At 69.1% G+C, this 24262-nt stretch overlaps 1 protein-coding gene across 1 annotated transcript in view; it reads left to right on the forward strand.

Annotated features, from left to right (window-relative positions):
* The window catches only part of RYR1 (ryanodine receptor 1), a 60847-nt gene that overhangs the window by 32086 nt on the left and 4499 nt on the right, over positions 1-24262 (forward strand). Inside the window, 52 exon segments of the mRNA XM_066984625.1 lie at positions 84-216; positions 615-709; positions 815-950; positions 1467-1653; positions 1852-1963; positions 2078-2198; positions 2276-2445; positions 3173-3393; positions 3496-3586; positions 3679-3819; positions 4537-4700; positions 4891-4969; positions 5056-5145; positions 5569-5709; positions 5789-5866; positions 6332-6407; positions 6637-6760; positions 6980-7095; positions 7338-7405; positions 7871-7992; positions 8466-8515; positions 8626-8686; positions 8808-9046; positions 9477-9558; positions 10036-10166; positions 10562-10876; positions 11344-11584; positions 11682-11769; positions 12007-12099; positions 13014-13028; positions 13610-13780; positions 13877-13936; positions 14477-14614; positions 15015-15127; positions 15574-15670; positions 15759-15865; positions 15987-16038; positions 16135-16212; positions 16298-16397; positions 16819-16898; positions 17016-17092; positions 17637-17710; positions 18389-18406; positions 19335-19415; positions 19496-19584; positions 20014-20142; positions 20727-20831; positions 21312-21393; positions 21702-23062; positions 23437-23510; positions 23639-23804; positions 23934-24020. Coding sequence (XP_066840726.1) covers positions 84-216; positions 615-709; positions 815-950; positions 1467-1653; positions 1852-1963; positions 2078-2198; positions 2276-2445; positions 3173-3393; positions 3496-3586; positions 3679-3819; positions 4537-4700; positions 4891-4969; positions 5056-5145; positions 5569-5709; positions 5789-5866; positions 6332-6407; positions 6637-6760; positions 6980-7095; positions 7338-7405; positions 7871-7992; positions 8466-8515; positions 8626-8686; positions 8808-9046; positions 9477-9558; positions 10036-10166; positions 10562-10876; positions 11344-11584; positions 11682-11769; positions 12007-12099; positions 13014-13028; positions 13610-13780; positions 13877-13936; positions 14477-14614; positions 15015-15127; positions 15574-15670; positions 15759-15865; positions 15987-16038; positions 16135-16212; positions 16298-16397; positions 16819-16898; positions 17016-17092; positions 17637-17710; positions 18389-18406; positions 19335-19415; positions 19496-19584; positions 20014-20142; positions 20727-20831; positions 21312-21393; positions 21702-23062; positions 23437-23510; positions 23639-23804; positions 23934-24020 — 7119 coding nt within the window.

The following is a 24262-nucleotide window of genomic DNA, read 5'->3' on the forward strand; positions in this document are numbered from 1 at the left end:
GTGAGCCCCAGAACCCCCCCCTCTAGCCCCCCCCAGACGCCCCCGGCCCCCTTTTCACGCGTGTGTCCCCCCCCCCCCCCCAGGAGATCCGCTTCCCCAAGATGGTGACCAACTGCTGCCGCTTCCTCTGCTACTTCTGCCGCATCAGCCGCCAGAACCAGCGCTCCATGTTCGACCACCTCGGCTACCTGCTGGAGAACAGCAGCATCGGCCTGGGTGAGCCTCCCCCCCCCTCCGTGCCCCCCCCCGCACCCCCAAATATCTTCACGGGTCCCCTCCTGCCCCCCCGCGCCCCCTCCGGGCACCCCGGGCTCTTTGTGCCCCTCTTATCCCACCCAGCTCCCCAGGGTGCCCACGGCCTTCATCTGGTGGCCCCCGTTCCCAGCTCGGTGCCCTGGGGCGGGAGGGGGGGGCACCAAAAAAACAAAGCCCTTTTGCCCCTCTTTTGGCACCCCAAAACCCCTGCACCCCCACCCGGCGCCCTTGGTCCCCACCCTGACACCCTGGGGGTCCCCACACCCCATCCTTGGCACCCTGGGGTGCCCCAATCCCAGCCTGGCACCCCCAACCCGGGTCCCCCCCACGCACCCACCCCAATGTTGTGCCCCCCCCAGGCATGCGGGGCTCGACCCCCCTGGACGTGGCGGCCGCCTCCGTCATCGACAACAACGAGCTGGCGCTGGCGCTGAAGGAGCAGGACCTGGAGAAGGTGCGGGGGGAGGCACGGGGTGGGGGGGCGCGGGGAGGGGGTCGTGGAGAGGGGGCTGCAGCCGTGACCCCCCCCCCCCCCCCCCCGGCGGCCGGTGCCCTGCAGGTGGTGACGTACCTGGCGAGCTGCGGGCTGCAGAGCTGCCCCATGCTGCTCTCCAAGGGGTACCCCGACATCGGCTGGAACCCCTGCGGCGGCGAGCGCTACCTCGACTTCCTGCGCTTCGCCGTCTTCGTCAACGGTCGGCACCCCGCGCCCCCCCAAAAGCCCCCGCGCCCCGATGTCCCTGCCCCCGAGTCCCCCTGCCCCCGAGTCTGTGTGCCCCGAGGTCTCTGCCCCCAAGTCCCCGCGCCGCGAGGTCTCTGTCCCCGTGTTCCTGCACCCCAAATCCTCGTGCCCCCAAATCCCTGTGCCCCCAAGTCTGTGCGCCCCCAAGTCCCCACGCCCCAACATCTCTGCCCCCAAGTTCCTGCACCCCAAGTCTGTGCGCCCCCAAGTCCATGCACCCTGACATCTCTGCCCCCAAATCCCTGCGCCCCCCGAGTCCCTGCACCCCAAGTCTGTGCCCCCCAAGCCCCCATCCCCGCCCCCTGCCCTTCCTTGCACACTCCTGACCTTATCACTGCCCCCTGGGTTCTCCCCCTCTCTCCACCCCTGCACCCCGGGGTCTGGGCACCCCCAGCTTCCCCTCCCCCAAAGTCTCGGTGCCACCTTCCCACCCTCGGGGGGGGGTCCCTGACGCCCCCGGTGCCTGCAGGCGAGAGCGTGGAGGAGAACGCCAACGTGGTGGTGCGCCTGCTCATCCGGCGCCCCGAGTGCTTCGGGCCGGCGCTGCGGGGCGAGGGCGGCAGCGGGCTGCTGGCCGCCATCGAGGACGCCATCAAGATCTCCGAGGACCCGGCCCGCGACGGCCCCACCATCAAGAAGGACCGGCGGCGAGAGCTGTGCGTGGGGCGGGCACTGGGGCCGGCACCGGGACGGGGACCGGGACTGGGATGGGGATGGGGACCGAGACGGGGACCCCACACATGGGCGCACCCCGAGGCTGTTGGGGGCGCACGAACGTCCCCATGTCGGGTGTCCCCGCACACCGGGGGGGTGCCGGGGGACCCCTCACCCCTACGTCTGTCCCCACGCCGCAGGTTCGGGGCCGAGGAGCCGCACGAGGAGAACCGGGTGCACCTGGGCAACGCCATCATGTCCTTCTACGCCGCCCTCATCGACCTGCTGGGCCGCTGCGCCCCCGAGATGCACGTAGGGACCGGGGCTGGGGGCTGGGGGGGAGGGTCTGGGGGTGTCCCCGGGGGTGTCCCCGGCCGTGCCAGGCACCCCACAACCCCCCCCCCCCCCCCCGCTCGCCTCCCGCAGCTGATCCAGGCGGGCAAGGGCGAGGCGCTGCGCATCCGCGCCATCCTGCGCTCCCTGGTGCCGCTCGACGACCTCGTGGGCATCATCAGCCTCCCGCTGCAGATCCCCGCCTTCGGCAAAGGTGGGCGCCGGGGGGGTTCAGGGGGTGGAAGGGGGGGGGTGCTACCCCGCACCCATGGGTGCTGCACACCCCCCTAGACGGGAACCTGGTGGAGCCGCGGATGTCGGCCAGCTTCGTGCCGGACCACAAGGCGCCCATGGTGCTGTTCCTGGACCGCGTCTACGGCATCGAGACGCAGGAGTTCCTGCTGCGCCTGCTCGAGGTCGGCTTCCTGCCCGACATGCGCGCGGCCGCCTCGCTCGACACGGTGAGACGGGGTGCGGGGGGGTCCCCGAAACCTTACCCTGCCCCGCTGAGGGGGGTCTCGCGGGTCCCCTGGCACTACGGGGTGGTGTGGGGGTGCCCCGGGCCTCCTCTTGTCCTACAGGATGGGGATGGGGTCCTCAAACCTTTCCTTGTCCTGAGGGGCAGGTGTGGGGTCCCCTTATCCCACGGGGCGGTGTGGGGGTCCCCCAAACCTTCCCTTGTCCCCTGGGATGGGTATGGGGTCCCTCTTGTCCCCTGGGATGGGTATGGGGTCCCCCAAATCTTCCCTTGTCCCCTGGGACGGGTATGGGGTCCCTCTTGTCCCCTGGGATGGGTATGGGGTCCCCCAAACCTTCCCTTGTCTTATGGGATGGGGTCCCCTCGTCCCACAGGCTGAGTGCGGGGTCCCCCAAATCTTCCCTCCTTCCATGAGGTGTCTCTGGGGTCCCCTCGTCCCATGGTATGGGTATGGGGTCCCTTCGCCCTAGGCGACAGAAACAGGCCCCCCAAAACTTTCCTCATCCCATGAGGTGGCCGTGGGGTCCCCTTGCCCTAGGGGGCAGGAACAGCCCCCCCCCCCCCCCCAAAAAAAAACCTCCCCCATCCCCACGGGCCGGGTCCGGGCGCTCCCCACAGAATCCATCCCCCCAAATCCCTCCACCCCGTATGCCGACCCCATGTGCCCCCACCCCGTATGCCGACCCCGGTTCCCCCCCCCCCCCCCCCAGGCCGCCTTCAGCACGACGGAGATGGCGCTGGCGCTGAACCGCTACCTGTGCGTGGCGGTGCTGCCGCTCATCACCAAGTGCGCGCCGCTCTTCGCGGGCACTGAGCACCGCGCCATCATGGTGGACTCCATGCTGCACACCATCTACCGCCTCTCCCGCGGCCGCTCGCTCACCAAGGCGCAGCGGGACGTCATCGAGGAGTGCCTGATGGCGCTGTGCCGGTGGGGACCTCCCCCCCCACACACACACCCCGAAATTCACCCCCCTGTCCCCCCCGCTCCCCCAGCCCCTTGACGCCCCCCCCCGTGTCCGTCCGTCCGCAGGTACATCCGTCCGTCCATGCTGCAGCACCTCCTGCGCCGCCTCGTCTTCGACGTGCCCATCCTCAACGAGTTCGCCAAGATGCCGCTCAAGGTGGGCGCTGCGCGACGTGTGTCCCCTCTCCCCCCCCATCTTGGGGACCCCCCCCCCGGCGGGTGTCCCCATGTCCCCCCGTGCCCCCCCAGCTGCTGACCAACCACTACGAGCGGTGCTGGAAGTACTACTGCCTGCCCAGCGGCTGGCCCAACTACGGGGTCAGCTCCGAGGAGGAGCTGCACCTCACCCGCAAGCTCTTCTGGGGCATCTTCGAGTCCCTGGCGCACAAGGTGGGGGGGACATGGGGGGGTGGGGGACATGGGGACATGGGGATGGGGCCGTGGGGGCGGAAAAATGGGGTTGGGGAGGGATGGGGACGTGGGGATGAGGAAATGGGGGTCAAGAGGGATTTGGGGACATGGGGATGGGAACGTGGAGGTCAAGGGGGATGGGGACACCAGGGAGGGGGATGTGGGGGTCAAGGGGGATGTAGGGATGGAAAAATGGGGGTCAAGAGGGATTTGGGGACATGGGGATGGGGACGTGGGGATGGGGATGGGGACGTGGGGGTCAAGGGGGATATGGGGACGTGGGGATGGGGACATGGGGGCAAGAGGGATGGGGACATAGGGATGGAAAAATGGGGTTTGAGAGGGATGGGGATGTGGAAATGGGGACGTGAGGATGGGGATGTTGGGGTCAAGGGAGATGTGGGGACATGGGGATGGAAAAATGGGGTTCAAGAGGGATGGGGAAATGGGGATGGGGAAATGGGGATGGGGAAATGGGGATGGGACAGGGATATAGGAATGAGGATGGGGACATGGGGATGGAGACATGGGGACGGGGATGGGGACACCGGGACGGGGCCACAGGGACGAGGAGCAGAACCAGACGGGGCTGGTGCCGGGCGTGGGGGACTGCGGGGTCTCTGAGGACCCCGCCGGGGGCCGGAGAGGAGCCGGGTCCCTTCCCCATCCCCATCCCCATCCCCGTCCCCCCCCCAGCGCTTCGACGCCGAGCTGTACAAGCTGGCCATGCCGTGCCTCTGCGCCATCGGCGGCGCGCTGCCCCCCGACTACGTGGACGCCAGCTACTCCTCCAAGACCGAGAAGAAGGCCTCGGTGGACGCCGAGGGCAACTTCGACCCCAAACCCGTCGAGACCCTCAAGTAGGGCCCCCCACCCCCCCACCCCGACCCTTCCTGACCCCCCCAGCAGCCCCCCCGGCCCCGCAGCGGCTCCGTCCCAGCTGCTCCCAACATCCTGTGGCTGCCGGGGGGGGGTCCTTGTGGGGCCTGGCCCCCCACCCTATATCCGTGTCCCCCCCCCCCCCCATATCCCTGTCCCCCCTCCCCGCAGCGTCATCATCCCCGAGAAGCTGGACAGCTTCATCAACAAGTACGCCGAGTACACGCACGAGAAGTGGGCTTTTGACAAGGTGGGGACCCCCCTCCATGGCCGTGACCCCCCCCCCCATGGCCGTGTCCCCCCCACCCCGATGTCCCAGCATGTCCCCCCCCCCAGATCCAGAACAACTGGACCTACGGGGAGACGGTGGACGAGGAGGCCAAGACGCACCCCATGCTGCGCCCCTACAAGACTTTCTCCGAGAAGGTGCCGTCAGCGCGTCCCGGGGGGGTGGGGGGGGGACAGCCCCCCCCCCCAGCCCCAGCGGGACGCCCCCAGTCCCTATCCGGGACCCTCAATCCCATCCAGGGCCCCCAAACCCCTCTGGACCCCCCAGCACTATCCAGGACCCCCCCCCCAAACTTCCCTCCACACCCCCAATCCCCTTCCTGGGCCCCCCCAGCCCCACCTGGGACCCCCACCCCCATTTGAAACCCCAAACCCCTTCCACGTCCCAGCCCCCCCCACCCCCCCCACCCCCCCCACCCCCATCCCATCCCCACACCCCATCCTGCCCCCATCATTAACCCCCCCCCACCCCATTCAATTCCCCAGCCCCGTCCCATTCCGCTGCCCCCCCCCGAACCCCTGCCCCCCCCCCGCCTTGCTGACCCCCCCCGCCCCCCCCAGGACAAGGAGATTTACCGGTGGCCCATCAAGGAGTCCCTCAAGGCGATGCTGGCCTGGGAGTGGCTGCTGGAGAAGGCGCGCGAGGGCGACGAGGACAGGGCCGAGCGCAAGAAGCCGCGCAGGATCTCCCAGTCCGCCCAGGTCGGGGGGCTCCGGGGGGGGGCGCGCCCCCCCAGCCCCTGCCGAGCCCCCCACGCTGAGGTTTCCTCGTCCCCACCAGGCCACCTACGACCCCAGCCACGGGTACAGCCCCCAGCCCGTTGACCTCTCGGGGGTGACGCTGTCGCGGGAGCTGCAGGTGAGGGGCGCCAAAAGGAGACCCCCCCCCCCCCGCCCCCCCCGCCCCCCCTCCACCCCCCCCAGGCACCGGGAGCCCCCCCCCCCCCCCCCGGCACCTTGTCTCCCCCGACCCCGTGTCCTCCCCGACACCACGCGCCCCCCCTGATCCCGTGTCCCACCCCTGACCCCGTGTCCCCGAATGACCCCGTGTCCCCGAATGACCCCATGTCCCTGAATGACCCTGTGTCCCCAAATGACCCCGTGTCCTCGAATGACCCCGTGTCCCCCCATGACCCCATTTCCCCCCCTGACTCCGTGTCCCCCCCCAACCTCATGTGTCCTCCCGACCCCGTGTACCCCCTCCCCGACCCCGTGTGCCCTCCTGACCCTGTGCCCCCCCTGACTCCGTGTCCCCTCCTAACCCCGTGCACCCCCCCCGACCCCGTGCACCCCCCGACCCCGTGCCCCCCCCATGCCCCCCCAGGCCATGGCGGAGCAGCTGGCCGAGAACTACCACAACACCTGGGGCCGCAAGAAGAAGCAGGAGCTGGAGGCCAAGGGTGAGCAGCCCCCCCCCCCCCCGGGGTGCAGCACCCATGGGTGCTGCCCCCCCCATGGGTGCTGCCCCCCCAAAAGCCCCCCCCCAAATTCCTGCTCCCCACGGACGCCCCGCTCCCCCTGGCTCCCCCCCTCCTGGGTGTCTCCCATGGGTGCTGCATTGGGTTCCCCCCCCCCCACCCTCCCCATGGGTGCCCCCACCCCTGGGTGCTGACAGGGGGGTGCCCCCAGGGGGGGGCTCGCACCCCCTGCTCGTGCCCTACGACACGCTGACGGCCAAGGAGAAGGCGCGGGACCGCGAGAAGGCGCAGGAGCTGCTCAAGTTCCTGCAGCTCAACGGCTACGCCGTCACCCGGTGGGTGCTGGGGGGGGGCCCTGAGGGGGGGGGGGGGGGGGGGGCTTCAAGTGAGGGGGCGCAGAGGGATTTGGGGGCGTAGGGCAGGTTGGGGGCAAGGTGGGGGGTTTGAGGAGGGGTTTCGGGGAGGGTTTTGGGGGGGGGGGGGTTTTGGGTGGCGGGTGGGTGTTTGGGGAGGGGGTCGGGGGCTGAGGTGTGCCCCCCCCCCCCTCGGTGCAGGGGGCTGAAGGACATGGAGCTGGACACGTCGTCCATCGAGAAGCGCTTCGCCTACGGCTTCCTGCAGCAGCTGCTCAAGTGGATGGACATCTCGCAGGAGTTCATCGCCCACCTGGGTATGGGGACCCCCCCCCCCAAAAACTCCCCCCCCCCAGACCCTCCTGGTGCTCCCTGGGACCCTCCACCATCCCCCCCCCCCACCTTGGTGCTCCCCCTCTTGCGGTACCCCCAAATGTCCCCCCCCTCCTTGTCCCTGTGCAGCCGTGTCTCACCACCTGCCTGCCCCCCCCCATCCCCAGTGTCCCCCCCACGTCCCCAGTGCCCCCCCCCAGCCCCTGACCATCCCATCCCCCCCCAGAGGCGGTGGTGAGCAGCGGGCGGGTGGAGAAGTCCCCCCACGAGCAGGAGATCAAGTTCTTCGCCAAGGTCAGGGGGACCCCAAAATTGGGGGGGGGGGGGGGGGGCGAGGACCCCAAAAGGGGGTGGGATGGGGACAGGGTGGCTTCGGCGCAGGCACCCCATGGGCAGTGGGGTGCTTGGGGGTCCCTTTTGGGGGTGCTCGGGGACCCTTATGGGGCGTTTGGAGTCCTTTATGGGGTGCTTGGGGGGGGGGGGGCCCTTATGGGGCGCACCCCATGTACTGGGGGTCCCCCGGGGCATTTTGGTGCCCCTATGGGGTCCTTGGGGTCCCCCGGGGGGTGTCTGGGGGCTCCGCAGGTGTTTGGGGTCCCTTATGGGGTCCCCCATAGGGGGGGTTGAGGGGGGATGGTTCTTAGATGCTGGCCACGGGGACGCCCCCGGGGGATTTTAGGGGTGCTGGTGGGAGAAGGGGGTGCCTCCTCGGGGTCCCCCCCCCCGCCGGCCGCCCCCTGAGCCCCGTGCCCCCCCCAGATCCTGCTGCCCCTCATCAACCAGTACTTCCACAACCACTGCCTCTACTTCCTCTCCACCCCGGCCAAGGTGCTGGGCAGCGGCGGCCACGCGTCCAACAAGGAGAAGGAGATGATCACCAGGTGGGGGGGGGGGGCACGGGGCGCCGGGACCCCCCCCCGCTAGGGGCGTGGGTGGGGTATTCGGGGTGCCAGGTCCCACCCCTACACCCCCTGTCCTGGTCCCTGTTATTTGGGGTCCCCCACTACAGGTTGGGTTCCCCCCCCATAGATTGGGTTTCCCCCCATATATTGGGGTCCCCTTTACAGCTTGGGGTCCTCCCTATGTGTTGTGTCCCCCCCCCCCCAAGTTGGGGTTCCCCCGCCTTACAACTTGGGGTCCCCTACAAATCGTGTCCCCCCCCCCTATGTCTTGGGGTCCCCCCCCCCAAAAAAAATTGGGGTCCTCCTTACAGATTGGGGAGGGTCGAAATCCCCCCTTACATCTTAGGGCGATCTGGGGGATCCCCTCTAGGTTTGGGGGTGCGTGGGGACACCCCCAAGGTTGGGGGATTTGGGGACACCCCCACACCCCCCCGCTAACGCTCCTCCTTCAGCCTCTTCTGCAAGCTGGCCGCGCTCGTCCGCCACCGCGTCTCCCTCTTCGGTAAGGGCGGCCGTGGGGTGGCCGTGGGGCGGCCGCGGGGAGGATGTGGGGCGGCCGTGGGGCAGCAGTGGGGTGCCCCAGAGGCTCCTCACCCCATCCCGGTCCCCCAGGCACGGACGCGCCGGCGGTGGTGAACTGCCTGCACATCCTCGCCCGCTCGCTGGACGCCAGGTGGGACGGGGACCCGGTGCCTCCCGGCGCCTCCCGGTGCCTCCCAGTGCCGCCCGGTGCCGCCCGGTGCCACCCAGTGCCACCCAGTGCCACCCGGTGCCACGCGGCGCCCCTTCTGCAGGACGGTGATGAAGTCGGGCCCCGAGATCGTCAAGGCCGGGCTGCGCTCCTTCTTCGAGAGCGCCTCGGAGGACATCGAGAAGATGGTGGAGAACCTGAAGCTGGGGAAGGTGACGCAGAGCCGCACGCAGGTCAAGGGGGTGGCGCAGAACATCAACTACACCACCGTGGCCCTGCTGCCCGTCCTCACCTCCCTCTTCGAGCACGTGGCCCAGCACCAGTTCGGGGACGACGTCATCCGTGAGTGGGGGGACACGGGGGGGGGGGTTGGGGGGAAGGGGGCATTGCAGGGGGTTGAGGACAAGGGGACGCAGCAGGGGGTCAGGAGTAAGGGGGGGCTGGGGGGATGCGGGGAGGTTTTTGGGGACGGGGGAGCATTGTGGGGATGGGGAGGACACATCAGGGACAGCGGGAGCTCTTTGGGGACAGGGGAGTCTCATTGGGGACGCTGGGAGCTTTTTGGGGATGGGGACACATCAGGGACAGCGGGAGCTCTTTGGGGACAAGGGGTCTCGTTGGGGACACTGGGAGCAGTTTGGGGACAGGGGGCTGTGGGGAGCAAGGGGTGCTTTGGGGATGAGGGGACGCGTTGGGGATGGGACAACGGGGGAGGGGGGGGTGCAGGGGTCACCGGGCTGGGGACCCCCCCCCGACTGTCCCCTCCCCGCAGTCGACGACGTGCAGGTGTCCTGCTACCGCATCCTGTGCAGCATCTACTCGCTGGGCACCACCAGGAACCCCTACGTGGAGAGGTGAGGGGGGGGGCCCAGCTTTGGGGTGGCTTTGGGGTGCCCCCGATGGCTTTGGGGTGCCCCTGATGGCTTTGGGGTGCCCATGGGACACTTAGGGTGGATTTGAGGTACCCGTGGGATGCCTGTGGTGGCTTTGGAGTGGCTTTGGGGTGGCCATAGGGTGCCCAAGGTGGCTTTGGGGTGGTCTTGGGGCACCCGTGGTAGCCTTGGGATGCCTGTTGTGGTCGTGGGGCGCCCGTGGGGGCTTTGGGGTGGCTGTGGGACGCCCGTGGTGGCCTTGGAGCGCCCACGATGGCTTAGAGTTGCCCATGGTGGTCTTTGGGGTGCCCATGTTGGCTTTGGGATGGTCGTGATGGCCTTGGGTTGCCCATGTTGGTCCTTGGGGTGCCGGTGGGGGCTTTGGGGATGCCTGTGGGGGCTTTGGGGTGCCGGCGGGGGCTTCGTGGTGGCCGTGGCTCAGCAGCCCCCTGCCCGCAGGCAGCGCCCGGCGCTGGGGGAGTGCCTGGCCCGCCTGGCCGCCGCCATGCCCGTGGCCTTCCTGGAGCCGCACCTCAACGAGTTCAACCCCTGCTCCGTCTACAGCACCAAGTCCCCCCGCGAGCGGGCCAGTGAGTGGGGCAGGGCCCCCCCCAAACCCCCAACCCTCTTCTGGGGCACCCCCGAACCCTCTCCTCTCACCCCCGGGTTTGGGGCCCCCCCAGCTCCTGCAGCTTTGGGGCTCCCCCTGTTCTCCCTCGCTTCCGTCTTTGGGGCACCCCTCTACCTCCAATCCCCCTCTCACCCTAATATCAGCCCCCCCCCCCAAATCGCCAATCCCCTTACCCTGGGTCTCCACAACACCCCCATTTGTCCCCCATATCACCCCCATATCACCCTAATATTGGGGCCCCCTATCTCTAATCCCTCCTATCTCCAATCCCCCAACGCCCTGACCCCCCCAACACCCTGACCCCCACACCGTGCCCCCCCATCACCCCACTCCCCCCCCCCCCGTGTCCCGCAGTCCTGGGGCTGCCCGGCCGCGTGGAGGAGATGTGCCCGGACATCCCGGACCTGGAGCGCCTGATGCGGGACATCGGGGGGCTGGCGGAGTCGGGGGCGCGCTACACGGAGATGCCGCACGTCATCGAGGTGACGCTGCCCATGCTCTGCAACTACCTGCCCCGCTGGTGGGAGCGCGGCCCCGACACGCGGCCCCGCGGCCCCTGGGCCACCGCCGTCACCGGCCAGCACCTCAACGCCCTCCTGGGCAACATCCTGCGCATCGTGGTCAACAACCTGGGCATCGACGAGGCCTCCTGGATGAAGCGCCTGGCAGGTGGGCAAGGGGGGGGCCTGGCGGGCTACGGGTGCTGCTGGTGGGCCTGGGTGGTCCTAGGAGGGTGCTGGTGGACTTGGGCAGGTCCTGGAGGTGGTGCTGGTGGCCACAGGTGGTCCTAAGAGGGTGCTGGTGGCACTGGGCAGGTCCTAGAGATGGTGCTGGTGGCCCCGAGAGTGTCCTGGTGGCCACAGTTGGCTCCAGGAGGGCGCTGGTGGTCCCAAGAGGATTGTGGTGACCCCATGAGGGTCCTGGTGGCCCTGGGTAGCCCCAAGAGCATCCTGGTGGTCCCAAGAGGATGGTGGTGGCCCCAAGAGGGTCCTGGTGGCCCCAAGAGGATGGTGGTGACCCCAAGAGCATCCCGGTGGCCGTGGGAGGCTCCTGGGACGCTGCCGGTGTCCCCGGGCGGTCCCGAGGGCGGGCACCACGTCCCCGTGCGCGCCCCCATCCCCGTCCCCGTCCCGCAGTGTTCGCCCAGCCCATCGTGAGCAAGGCGAAGCCGGAGCTGCTGCGCTCCCACTTCATCCCCACCATGGAGAAGCTGAAGAAGCGCGCGGGCAAGGTGGTGGCCGAGGAGGAGCAGCTGCGCATGGAGGCCAAGGCCGAGGCCGAGGACTCGGAGCTGCTCATCCGCGACGAGTTCTCCGTGCTCTGCCGCGACCTCTACGCGCTCTACCCGCTGCTCATCCGCTACGTGGACAACAGCCGGTGAGGGGATGGGGCTGGGGACCAGGGGGACGCGGGGGGGTGGTGGGGGTGTCCTCGTGGGGACGCCGTCCCCTGACGGTGGCTGCGGTGCCGGCAGGGCCAAGTGGCTGACAGAGCCCAACTCGGACGCGGAGGAGCTGTTCCGGATGGTTGGGGAGGTCTTCATCTACTGGTCCAAGTCCCATGTGAGCTGGGGACACTGGGGACACTGGGGACAGGGGGATGTGGGGACGTGGGGACGGGAGGGCGTGGGGAACGGTGGTGCTCGGAGGGACCGGGGGTGGTCGGAGGGGGGCAACGGGGATGTGGGGACCCGGGGGCATGAGGCGACATGGGGACGTGGAGGGGGTGGCTGGTGGGATGGGGGGATGTGGAGGGACACGGGGACGTGGAGGGGCTCAGCCTCGTGTCCCCCCCCCCAGAACTTCAAGCGGGAGGAGCAGAACTTCGTGGTGCAGAACGAGATCAACAACATGTCCTTCCTGACAGCCGACAGCAAGAGCAAGATGGCCAAGGTGGGGGCGTCCCTGCCAGGGCCCCCCTGATGCCCCCCCGGTGCCCCCAAATCCCCCTCATCTTGTCCCCTGTCTGCCTGGCACCCCCAGACCCTGCTTGGGGGGCTCCATCCCTCCCGCCCCATCCGGTGTCCCCAAACCCACTCCATGTCCCCAGACCTCCCCAAACCCACTCCATGTGCCCAGACCCAACCATCTCCGTCCCTCCCGACCCCATCTGGTGCCCCCAAACCTCCCCAGACCCACCCTGTGTCCCCAGACCCAGCCGCTGTCCCCAAACCCAGGCATCTCCATCCCTCCCAACACCACCTGGTGCCCCCAAATCCATCCAGTGTCCCCCAACCCACCTGGCGTCCCCAAACCCAGGCATCTCCATCCCTCCCAACCCCACCCAGTGCCCCCAAACCCATCCGGTGTCCCCACACCCAGCCATCTCCATCCCTCCCAACCCCACCGGGTGCCCCCAAACCTCCCCAAACCCACTCCGTGTCCCCACACCCAGCCATCTCCATCCCTCCCAACACCACCGGGTGCCCCCAAACCTCCCCAAACCCACTCCGTGTCCCCACACCCAGCCATCTCCATCCCTCCCAACCCCACCGGGTGCCCCCAAACCTCCCCAAACCCACTCCGTGTCCCCACACCCAGCCATCTCCATCCCTCCCAACCCCACCTGCTGCCCCCAAACCTCCTCCAAACCCACTTGCTGCCCCCCCAACCCTCCCCTTCTTCAGGGCTCCCCATCCCTCCTCTTCCACCCAGACCCCCAACCCCCTCCTGCCCCCTCCGGTGCCCCCCAACCCAAGGGTCCCCCCCCCCCCATCCTGAGCCCCCCGTGTCCCCGCGGGCCGCGGCGGCGGGGACCTAACGCTGTCTCTTCTCTCCTGCCCTTGGCTGCGGGCGCTGGCACCTAGTCCGGAGACGGCCAGGTTAGCGGGGCCGCGCCGGGCGGGGTGGGGGCCGCTGCGGCTGGGACCCCCAGGACCCCCCCTGGGTCCTGCTCCGTGGACCTCTGGGGCTGCTGGAGCTGTGGCGTGGGGGTCCTGGTGCTGGTGCCCCCCATCTTTATGTCATGGGGTCTCTCCCCCCTTGGTGTCCCCATTGCTGCGGCCCGGTGGCGAGGGACTCCTGGCCTTGATGGGGTCCCCATGGCCTTGGCAGGGTCCCCGTGGCCTTGATAATGGGGTCCCCATGGCCTTGATGATGGTCCCATGGCCTCGACGATGATCCCGTAGACTTGACAATTGGGTCCCCGATGCCCTGATGATGACCCCACAGCCTTGTGAGGTCCCCATGGCCTTGATGGGGTCCTCATGACCTCGACAATGATCCCATGGCCTCAATAATGGGGTTCCCATGGCCTCGATCATGATCCTGTGGCCTTGATGAGGTCCCCGTGGCCTTGACCACGGTCCCCATGGCTTTGACGCCGACGGTCCCGTGGCCTCGACGATGTCCCCACCCTTGTGGCCGGGGTCAGCGGCGCTGACGCCCCCGTCCCTGTGCCCAGGGGGGCGGCTCGGAGCAGGAGCGGACGAAGAAGAAGCGCCGGGGGGACCGCTACTCCATCCACACCTCGCTCATCGTGGCCACCCTGAAGAAGATGCTGCCCATCGGCCTCAACATGTGCTCGCCCACCGACCAGGAGCTCATCACCCTGGCCAAGGGCCGCTATGCACTGGTGGGTGGCCGGGGGGGGGGGGCCGCGGGGCACGGGTGGCACCCCCGGGGGGGGGGGACGCAGCCCCTGAGGTGTCCCCGTGTCCCCCCACTGCAGAAGGACACGGACGAGGAGGTGCGGGAATTCCTCAACAACAACCTGCACCTGCAGGGCAAGGTGAGAGAGGCTGTCCCCGTCGTGTCCCCGTCGTGTCCCCACCGTGTCCCCCATGTCCCCATGGTCCCTGTGTCCCCGTATGCTCACACTGGCCCATGTCCCCATGGTCCCAATGTCCTTACGGTCCCCTCCATGCCCCCATGTCCCTCCATGCCCCCGTGTCCCTCCATGTCCCCATGTTCCCAATGTCCCCATGCTCCCCTCCATGTGCCCATGGTCCCTGTGGCCACCTCCATGCCCCCGTGTCCCTCCATGTCCCCATGTTCCCAATGTCCCCATGCTCCCCTCCATGTCCCCATGGTCCCTGTGGCCACTTCCATGTCCCCGTGTCCCTCCATGTCCCCATGTTCCCAATGTCCCCATGGTCCCCTCCATGTGCCCATGGTCCCTGTGGCCACCTCCATGTCCCCATGGTCCCAAATGCCCCGTGGTTCCCCCCATGCCACGTGACCCCACACGTCCCCGTTGCCCTCCCCATGTCCCCACGGTGCCCGTACCCGCTCACGTCCCCACCTCCCCGCCGTGTCCCCGTGTCCCCAGTGCGAGAACTCCTCGTCCATGCGGTGGCAGATGGCCCTGTACCGCGAGATGGCCGGCAAGGCCGAGGACTCCGACAGCCCCGAGAAGATCGTGCGGAGGGTGCAGGAGGTGTCGGCCGTGCTCTACCACCTCGAGCAGGTCTGGGGGGGTCCCCGAGGTGCTCTGGGGGGGCGCTGGGGTGCTCCTGGGGGTCCCTGGGGTGCTCTGGGGGGCGCCGGGGTGCTCCTGGGGGTCCTCAGGGTGCTTCTGAGGGTCTCCAGATGTACTTGGGAGTGCTCTGGGGGGGTCTGGGGTACTCCAGAGGCCCTGGGGTGCTTCTGAAGGTCCTCAAGGTGCTCCTGGGGGGGTCTGCAGATGTCCCTGGGGGGCCTCAGGGTGCTCCTGGGGGTCTCCAAATGTCCCTGGGGATGCTCTGGGGGGCCGTGGGGATGCTCTGGGGGGCCGTGGGGATGCTCTGGGGGTCCCTGGGGAGTTCTGGGGTTCTCTGGGGAGCTGCGGGGGGCCGCTGGGGCAGCCCGGTGACGCCCCCCGCCCGCAGACGGAGCACCCCTACAAGTCCAAGAAGGCCGTGTGGCACAAGCTGCTCTCCAAGCAGCGCCGGCGCGCCGTGGTCGCCTGCTTCCGCATGACGCCACTCTACAACCTGCCCAGGTGGGGCCCCGGGGACTGGGGGCAACTGGGGGCAGTCCGGAGGCAACTGGGAGCATCCTGGGGGCAACTGGGAACATTCGAGAACCTTATAGGGGCAACTGGGAACATCCCAGAGCCTTACAGGGGCAACTGGGGAGCCTCTAGGAACCACTGAGGGCAACTGGGAGCTCCCTGGGGAGCCTTTGGGGTGACTGGGATCCTCTCGGGAGCAACTGGGGAGGCACTGGGCCTAATTGGGTACCCCTTAGGGTCAAATGCGAGCCCCTTGGGGCTAACTGGGAGCCCCCTGGGGGCAACTGGGAGCTCCTTTGGGTCAACTGGGCAAGTCCTACAGCCTTCTGGAGGCAACTGGGGGGCCCTCTAGGAGCCACTGGGGGTAACTGGGGAGCCTCTGGAGGCAACTGGGGACCTGCTGGGGGTAACTGGGAGCAACTGGGCGCCCGCAGGCACCGCGCCTGCAACATGTTCCTGGAGGCCTACAAGCTGTCGTGGCTGGTGACCGAGGAGCACCCCTTCGAGGACCGCATGATCGACGACCTGTCGGTGGGCACAGGGGCACCGGGGGGGGGGTGGGGGGGTCACCGGCTCAGCCCCCCCCCCGCTGAACCCTCCCCCGGTGTCCCTGGGGTAGAAATCGGGGGAGGAAGAGGAGGAGGAGGAGGAGGAGAAGGACGCGAAGCCGGACCCGCTGCACCAGCTCATCCTGCACTTCAGCCGCACGGCATTGACGGAGAAGAGGTGGGGGGGGGGCGTCCCCCAATTTTGGGGGGGGGGGTGTCCCCGTGTTGGGGAGGGGGTGCTCCCCCCCCCTTTGTGGGGGGGGGTCCCGGTGCAGCCCCTGAGCCCCCTTCCCCTGCAGCAAGTTGGAGAAGGATCACTTGTACATGGCGTACGCTGGCATCATGGCCAAGGTGGGTCCTGTGCGCGCCCCCCCCCCCCCCCCAAAAAAAATTAATTGGGGGGGGGGGATCAGGGGTTAAACCCCCCCCACCCCCCGCCCCTTCCAGAGCTGCCACATCGAGGAAGGGGGTGAGGAAGAGGAGAAGGATGAGAAGGAAGAGGAGGAAGCTGAGGATTCGTTCGAGGTGGGTTGGGGGCTCCACCCTGCCCCCCCCCCCCCCAGCTCCCTGCAGCCCCCCCTGACGCCCCCCCCCCAAAAAAAAACACCAGGAGAAGGAGATGGAGAAGCAGAAGCTGCTGTACCAGCAAGCCCGGCTGCACACGCGCGGCGCCGCCGAGATGGTGCTGCAGATGATCAGCGCCTGCAAAGGTGGGGGCTGGGGGGCACCCCGAAAATGGGGGGGTCCTGGGGTGCCCCAAAACTTTAGGGGGGGAACCTGGGCCACCCCAAAACTTCAGGGGGCTGGGGGCACCCCAAAACCGTGGGGGAGGGTCTTGAGGTGCCCCGACATTTGGGGGGGGGGTCCTGGGGCGTGCCAAAAGCGGGGAGGGTCCTGGGGCACCCCAAAAACGTGGGGGGGTCCCGGGGTGCCCCAAAACTTGGGGGCACCTGGGGCACCCCAAAACTTGGGGGCGTCCTGGGGCACCTCAACATCTGGGGGTCCCGGGGCACCCCGATATTTGGGGGGGGGGGGGTCCCGGGGCACCCCAACGCTTCGGGGGGGTCCCGGGGCACCCCGACGTTTTGGGGGGGCCCCGGGGGGGGCGGTGACCGTGCTTGGTGCCCGCAGGGGAGCGGGGGGAGATGGTGTCGTCCACCCTCAAGCTCGGCATCTCCATCCTCAACGGGGGCAACGCCGACGTGCAGCAGGTCCGTGGGGCGGGGGGGTGGGGGGGGGTGGGGGGGGCGTCTGTCCGGCCGTGTCCGTGTGTCCGGGTGCCCACACGTGCCCCCCCCCCCCCCGTTCTCTCCCCCCCCCCCCCCCAGAAAATGCTGGACTACCTGAAGGAGAAGCGCGAGGTCGGCTTCTTCCAGAGCGTCCAGGCGCTGATGCAGACCTGCAGGTGAGGGGGGGGTGGAGCAGGCTGGGACCCCCCCCCCCCCCCCAACCACTGGGAGCCCCCCCAACCACTGGGACCCCCCCCAACCACTGGGACCCCCCCCAACCACTGGGAGCCCCCCCAACCACTGGGAGCCCTCCCCAACCACGGGGAGCCCTCCCCAACCTTCGGGACCCCTCCCCAACTGTCAGGACCCCCTCCAACCATCAGCCCCCCCCCCCCCAACCACAATTGGGACCCCCTCATTGCCATTGGGACCCCCCCCCAAAGATCAGGGACTCCCCTGCAGCCATCAGGACCGCCCCCCCCCCCAAACATCAGGACCCCCCCAACCATCAGGAACCCCCCCCATGGCCATCAGACCCCCCCCCAGCCATCAGACCCCCTCCCAACCACCAGTAACCCCCCCCCCAGTCAAGACCCCCATGGGTTTCCCATTGCCCCCCCCCTCCCCCCATCGCGGACCATCTCTGGGGGGGTCAGGCACAGCCTGAGGGGGTGGGGGGGCCCCTTGCTGACCCCCCCCCCCCAATTTGCCCCCCCCCAGCGTCCTGGACCTGAACGCCTTCGAGCGGCAGAACAAGGCGGAGGGGCTGGGCATGGTGACGGAGGAGGGGACGAGTGAGTGGGGGGGCCCTGCCCCAGGGACCCCCCCCCGGGAAGCGGGACGGGGGGGGTTGGGGGGGCTGCCATGGAGGGGGGGAGGTCCCCGTTCTGCTCCCCATATCCCACTGCACAGCCCCCCCCCCCCCCAAGACCTTGCTATTAATTGTGGCTGTGAACCTCTAATGCCCCCCCCGAACCCAAATGACTCCCCCAAACCCAGATGACCCCCCCCAAAAGATCCTAATTCCCCCTAAAACCCCTAATACTTCTCCTCCATCCCAAATAACTCCCTCCAAAAAATCCTAATCCCACCCCCGGTGCAAATAACCCACTCCAAAACCCCTAATATTCCCCCCTAAACCCTAATACCCCCCCCAACCCTAGCACTCCCCCCCCAACCCTAGCACTCCCCCCCCCAACCCCCAACCCTAGCACTCCCCCCCCAGGTCCCCCCAAACCCTAATACCCCCCCAAACCTCGATACCCCCGCAACCCTAATACCCCTCTGGGTCCTAATAGCCCTCGTAGGGTGTCTCTGCTACCCCAGACCCTAATCCCCGCCCCCGCTGGCCCCTATTTGGGGCTATTTGCGTCCCAAATCCCACCCCCCCATTTCCCAAAGCCCCCCCGGACCCCCCCCCCCCGCTCACCTCCTCTCTCCCCTTCTCTCCCCGTCCCGGCTCCCGGCGGCAGTCATCAGCCGTGAGAACGGTAAATACCCGAAACTGTAGGGTCTGTAGGGCCGGGGGGGCTGTGTCGGGGTCTGTAGGGCTGGGGGCTCATATCGGGGTCTGTAGGGCTGGGGGGCTCGTATTGGGGTCTGTAGGGCTGGGGGGGGGGCTCATATCGGGGTCTGTAGGGTTGGGGGCTTGTATTGGGGTCTGTAGGGCTGGGGGGGTCTCATATCGGGGTCTGTAGGGCTGGGGTCTCATATCGGGGTCTGTAGGGCTGGGGTCTCATATCGGGGTCTGTAGGGCTGGGGGGGGCTCATATCGGGGTCTGTAGGGCTGGGGGGGGGGCTCATATCAGGGTCTGTAGGGCTGGGGGTCTCATACTGGGGTCCGTAGGGCTGTAGGAGTTGTTGCAGGGTCTATAGGGCTATGAGGTGTTGTTGTAGGGTCTATAGGGCCGTGGGGTTTCTCGCAGAGTCTGTAGGGCTGTGGGGTGTTATTGTAGGGTCTCCAGGCCGCAGGGTGTTGTTATGGGGTCTGTAGGATGCTGTCCGGGGGGGGGTCTCCAGGCAAGGCGGTGTTATCGTAGGGCCGGGGGGCTGTAGGGTGTCCTTGTAGGGTCAGCAGGGCTACGGGGGGCTGCTACTGCAGGGCCTGTAGGGCAGGGGGTGTCCCTGTAGGGCCGGGGGTGCTCTGGCGTCCCGCAGCATGCCTGTCCCCCGCTTGTCCCTGACCCCCAGCCCCGCTGGCTGCCCCCTCCCCACGCTAACCCCACTGCCACCCTAGGGTGTCCCCACCTCACCCTGGGGTGTCCCCGTGTCACCCCGGGGTGTCCCCATGCCATCACGGGGTGTCCCCGTGTCACCCCGGGGTGCCATCCTGCCACCCCCCCCCGCCGCTGCCACCCCCCCGTGTCCCCGTGCCCCCCCCCCCGGGTGGCCCCTGACCCCGTCCCCGCGCCCCCCCAGGGGAGAAGGTGATGTCGGACGACGAGTTCACGCAGGACCTCTTCCGCCTGCTGCAGCTGCTCTGCGAGGGGCACAACAACGGTACGGGGGGGGCGTGGGGACACTTGGGGACATGGGGGGACACGGGGGAGCCGCTCTGACCCTGCTGCCCCCCCCCCCAGACTTCCAGAACTACCTGCGCACCCAGACGGGCAACACGACCACCATCAACATCATCATCTGCACCGTGGACTACCTGCTGCGCCTGCAGGTGCCCGGCCCCGACTGGCCCCAAAATGTCCCCAGATGTCCCCAAATGTCCCCAAATGTCCCCAACTGTCCCCGTGGACCCCCCGACCTCGTGCCCCAGTCCCCAACCTCGTGCCCCATGTCCCCGACCTTGGCTTCAGGTCCTTGTGCCACCAACCGTCCCCATGTCCCCGACCTTGTGTCCCGTGTCCCTGTGCCACCAACCGTCCCCATGTCCCCGACCTCGTGCCCCGTGTCCCCAACCTCATTCCCCGGGTCCCCAGCCTCGTGCTCTGTGTCCCCATGTCCCCAGCCTCGTGTTCTATGTCCCTGTGCCACCAACCGTCCCCATTTCCCAACCTCGTGCTGCTGGGGGTCCCCGTCCCCGTGTCCCCCTGTCCCTGTCCCCGTGTCCCCGTCCCCGTCCCGCTGACGGCCCCGCTGGTGGCAGGAGTCCATCAGCGACTTCTACTGGTACTACTCGGGGAAGGACGTCATCGACGAGCAGGGGAAGCGAAACTTCTCCAAGGCCATGGCCGTGGCCAAGCAGGTCTTCAACAGCCTCACCGAGTACATCCAGGTGAGACCCCCCCCCGCGTCCCCCATGTCCCTGGGGTCCCGACGTCCCTACAACTCCCTGGGGGTCCCCGGGGTCCTGGTGTCCGAGGGGTCCTGGTGTCACTGATGGTCCCAGAAGTCCACAATGTCCCCAGGGTCCCGATGTCCCTACATCTCCCCAGGGGTCCTGGTGTCCAAGGGGGGGTCCCAATGTTCCTGAGGGCTCCCAAGGGCCCCAGTGTCCTGGGGATCCTGACGTCCCTGAATGTCCCTGGGGGTCCCCAAGGCCCTGGTGTGCAAGGGGTCCCCTGGTGCCCTGAAGTGTCCCCAATGTCCCTGGGTGCCCCCAAGTGCCCCTGATGTCCCCAAATGCCCCTAAGGGATCCCAATGTCCCCGGGTGCCCCCCAGTGCCCCAATGTCCCCAAGTGTCCCCAGCGTCCCTGGGTCCCCCCAGGTGCCCCAACGCCCCCCAGCTGCCAGGGATCCCAATGTCCCCGACCACCCCTGGTGCCCCCGATGCCCTGGCGATCCCCAAGTGTGCCGCCATCCCGAGGGGTCCCCGGGGTCCCACGGTGCCAGCCCCCCCCCTTTCCCCCCTCCCCCAGGGTCCGTGCACGGGGAACCAGCAGAGCCTGGCCCACAGCCGCCTCTGGGACGCCGTCGTCGGCTTCCTCCACGTCTTCGCCCACATGATGAAGAAGCTGGCGCAGGTGGGCACTGGGAGGGCACTGGGAGCACTGGGACGAGCCCCCCCCCCCCCCCCCCCGTACTAACCCTCTGGCTCTGAGGGTCCCCCTCCCGCTCCCCCCCACCCCATCACCCCGCTTCCCAAGGGACCCCCCCCCTCCAATCTGGGGGTCCGCTCCTGACGGACGTTTCCACCCCACTGCTGCCAGATGGGTCCGGCGCCGGGACCACGAAACGGCGTAAGCACCCGCTGCGTCCCCCCCCCACCCCCCCAGCTCTGCATGGCCTCACTAACCCCCCCTCAGCATGGCACCACCCCCCACCCCCCCCATGTCCCCCTCCCACCTTCCCACCCCCCTCATTTCCCCTGCGCGCTGCGAGGATCGGTCCCGGAGCTGGTAAGGGGGAGGTGGGGGGGCCAGGGCTGTGCCGGGGCGGGGGGGGGCACAACGTGGTGGGGGCACCACAGGGGGGTCACGCTCTCTGTCCCCCCCCCCCCGCAGGATTCCAGCCAAATTGGGCTGCTGAAGGAGCTGCTGGACCTGCAGAAGGACATGGTGGTGATGCTGCTGTCCCTGCTGGAAGGTGGGGGGGGGGGGGGGTCCCTCCTGCCTGGGGGGGTCCCTGGGGGTCTGCTGGAACCTGGTGGTGGGTCCCTGGGGGTCCCTGCTCCCCGGGGGGTCCCTGGGGGTCTTCTGCTGGGACCTGGTGGCGGGTCCCTGGGGGTCTGGTGGTGGGTCCAGATCTACTGGGACCTGGTGGCGGGTCCCCGGGGGTTCCCACGCCCCAGGGGGGGGTCCCCAGGGGTCTGCCGGGACCTGATGGTGTGTCCCCCTTCGTGGCCCCCCCCCCAGTAAATAAATAACCCCCCCTCCCCCTAAATAACCCCGTAGGGAACGTGGTGAACGGGACGATCGCCCGGCAGATGGTGGACATGCTGGTGGAGTCGTCCAGCAACGTCACCATGATCCTCAAGTTCTTCGACATGTTCCTGAAGCTGCGCGACATCGTGGCCTCCGACGCCTTCCGCGACTACGTCTCGGACCCGCGCGGCCTCATCTCCAAGAAGGATTTCCAGAAGGCCATGGACAGCCAGAAGCAGTACGAGCCGGCCGAGGTGCAGTTCCTGCTCTCGTGCTCCGAGGCGGACGAGAACGAGATGATCGACGTGGAGGCCTTCGCCGGGCGCTTCCAGGAGCCGGCGCGCGACATCGGCTTCAACGTGGCCGTGCTGCTCACCAACCTGGCGGAGCACGTGCCCCACGACCAGCGGCTGCGCACCTTCCTGGAGCAGGCAGCCAGCATCCTCGAGTATTTCCGCCCCTTCCTGGGCCGCATCGAGATCATGGGGGCGGCGCGGCGCATCGAGCGCCTCTACTTCGAGATCAGCGCCGCCAACAAGGCGCAGTGGGAGATGCCGCAGGTGAAGGAGTCCAAGCGGCAGTTCATCTTCGACGTGGTCAACGAGGGCGGCGAGGCCGAGAAGATGGAGCTCTTCGTCAGCTTCTGCGAGGACACCATCTTCGAGATGCAGATCGCCTCGCGCCTCTCCGAGGAGGAGCCGGCGCGCGACGGCGAGGAGGGCGAGGACCAGGAGGACGAGGACGAGACCCCCCCCGCTGCCGCCGCCTCTGCCGGCGGCCCCCCGCCCCCCGCTGAGCCCACCTCGGCCTTCGGGGAGCTGCTGGTGGGGGCCGGGGGGCTGCGGCGCCTGCTGGGGTCCCCCCACTCGTGGCGGCGGAGGCTGCGGCGGCTGCGCAAGAAGCCCGGCCGCGAGCTGGCCTGGGCGGCGGGGGCGGCCGCGGGCCGGGCGGTGCTGGGGGGGCTGCTGGGGGGCTGGGGGGTGCTGGGGGCTTTGGGGCGCTTGGCTTGGGTCTCCCTTTTCGGGGGGGGCCTGGTGGAAGGCGCCCAGAAGCTGGCGCTGGCCGAGCTGCTGGCCAGCATGCCCGACCCCACGCAGGACGCCGTGGGGGGCGGCGAGGCCGGGGGGGGCGGCGCGGGGGGGGACGGCGGCGGGGAGGAGGAGGCCCCCCCGCCCGCCCAGCTCCTGCCGCAGCCCCCCGAGGAAGAGGAGGAGGAGGAGGAAGAGGCGGCGGTGGCGGTGGTGCCGGCGGCTTTCGGGGGGCGCAAGGAGGTCGGGCACTACCGGCTGGCCGCCCCCGACGCCCCCGGGGGGCTGGGTGACATCGGGGAGCCCCCCTCCGCTGAGCCCCCCACCCCCGAGGGCACCCCCATCCTCAGGAGGAAGATCAGGGTAGGCAGCTGGGGGGGGGCCTTGTGGGGAGGGGGGCGGCTGGGGGGTCCTGTGGGGGGTGCTGGGGTCCCTGTGGGGGGGTAGAATCCACAGGGGCCTTAGGGGGGGGGTCTGGGGTCTCTATGGGGGAGCTCTAGGGTCCCTATGGGGGGGCAGAATCCATGAGGTCGCTACACTGGGGGGGGCTGGGGGTCCCCATGGTTGGGGGGGGGGACATAGAGGTCGCTATGGGGAGGAGAGACCCTTGGGGGGGGGGGATGCTGCGGGTCCCAATGGGGTGTGTGGGGGGGTGGGACCCCCAAATTCCCTCCCGGCAGTGGGGAGTGAGGGGGGGGCTTGGGGGGGGGGGCTGCTGAGCCCCTTCCTTGCTGCAGGAGGATGGGGAGGAGGTGGTGGAGGAAGAGCCGCAGAAGGAGGAGGAGGCAGCGGCCGAGACCGAGAAGGCCGAGTGAGTGAGGGGGGGTCCGGGGAGGGGGGTCCAGCACTGCTGGGGGGTCTCCATGGCCCCACAGGGGGAGGGCTATGGGGCAGGGGCCTGGCCGTGGCCCCCCCCCCAACACCCTGTCCTCACCCCAGCACTGAGAACGGGGAGAAGGCTGCGGCCGAGGGGGCCGAGGGGGAGCCGGAGGCTGCGGCCCCCGAGAGGCGACGGAAATCGGGCCCCCGGGAGCGCAAGGAGCCGCCGGCCGAGGGGGGGCTCGAGTTCTGGGCCGAGCTGGAGGTGCAGAGGGTCAAGTTCCTGGTAAGGCTCGGGGAAGGGGGAGGCCGCCCGGTGGGGGGGGGGGGGGAGGCTTGGGGGGAGCCTCGGGGGGGGTGCGGTGGGGAGGGGTGTCTCACTGTGACCCCCCCCCCCCCCCCTCGCTGTGCACAGAACTACTTGTCCCGGAATTTCTACAACCTGCGCTTCCTGGCGCTCTTCCTCGCCTTCGCCATCAACTTCATCCTCCTCTTCTACAAGGTCTGGCCTCCCTCGGGGGGGGGGTGAGGACGGGGCGGGGGGGGGGGGAACGGGACAGGGAGCTGGGAGGGGGACAGGGGTTTTTGGGGGGCACGGGGGGTTGGAGAGGAGCACAGGGGGTTGGGGGGGACTGGGGTTGGGGGGGACAGGGGTTGGGGGGGAGGACAGGGGTTGGAGGAGGACAGGAGGCTGGGAGGGGGACGGGGGGCTGGGGGGGCACAGGGATTTGGGGGGGGGGGTCT

This window comes from Anser cygnoides, chromosome 29 (genome assembly GCF_040182565.1).
Source record: "Anser cygnoides isolate HZ-2024a breed goose chromosome 29, Taihu_goose_T2T_genome, whole genome shotgun sequence".
NCBI lineage: Eukaryota > Metazoa > Chordata > Aves > Anseriformes > Anatidae > Anser > Anser cygnoides.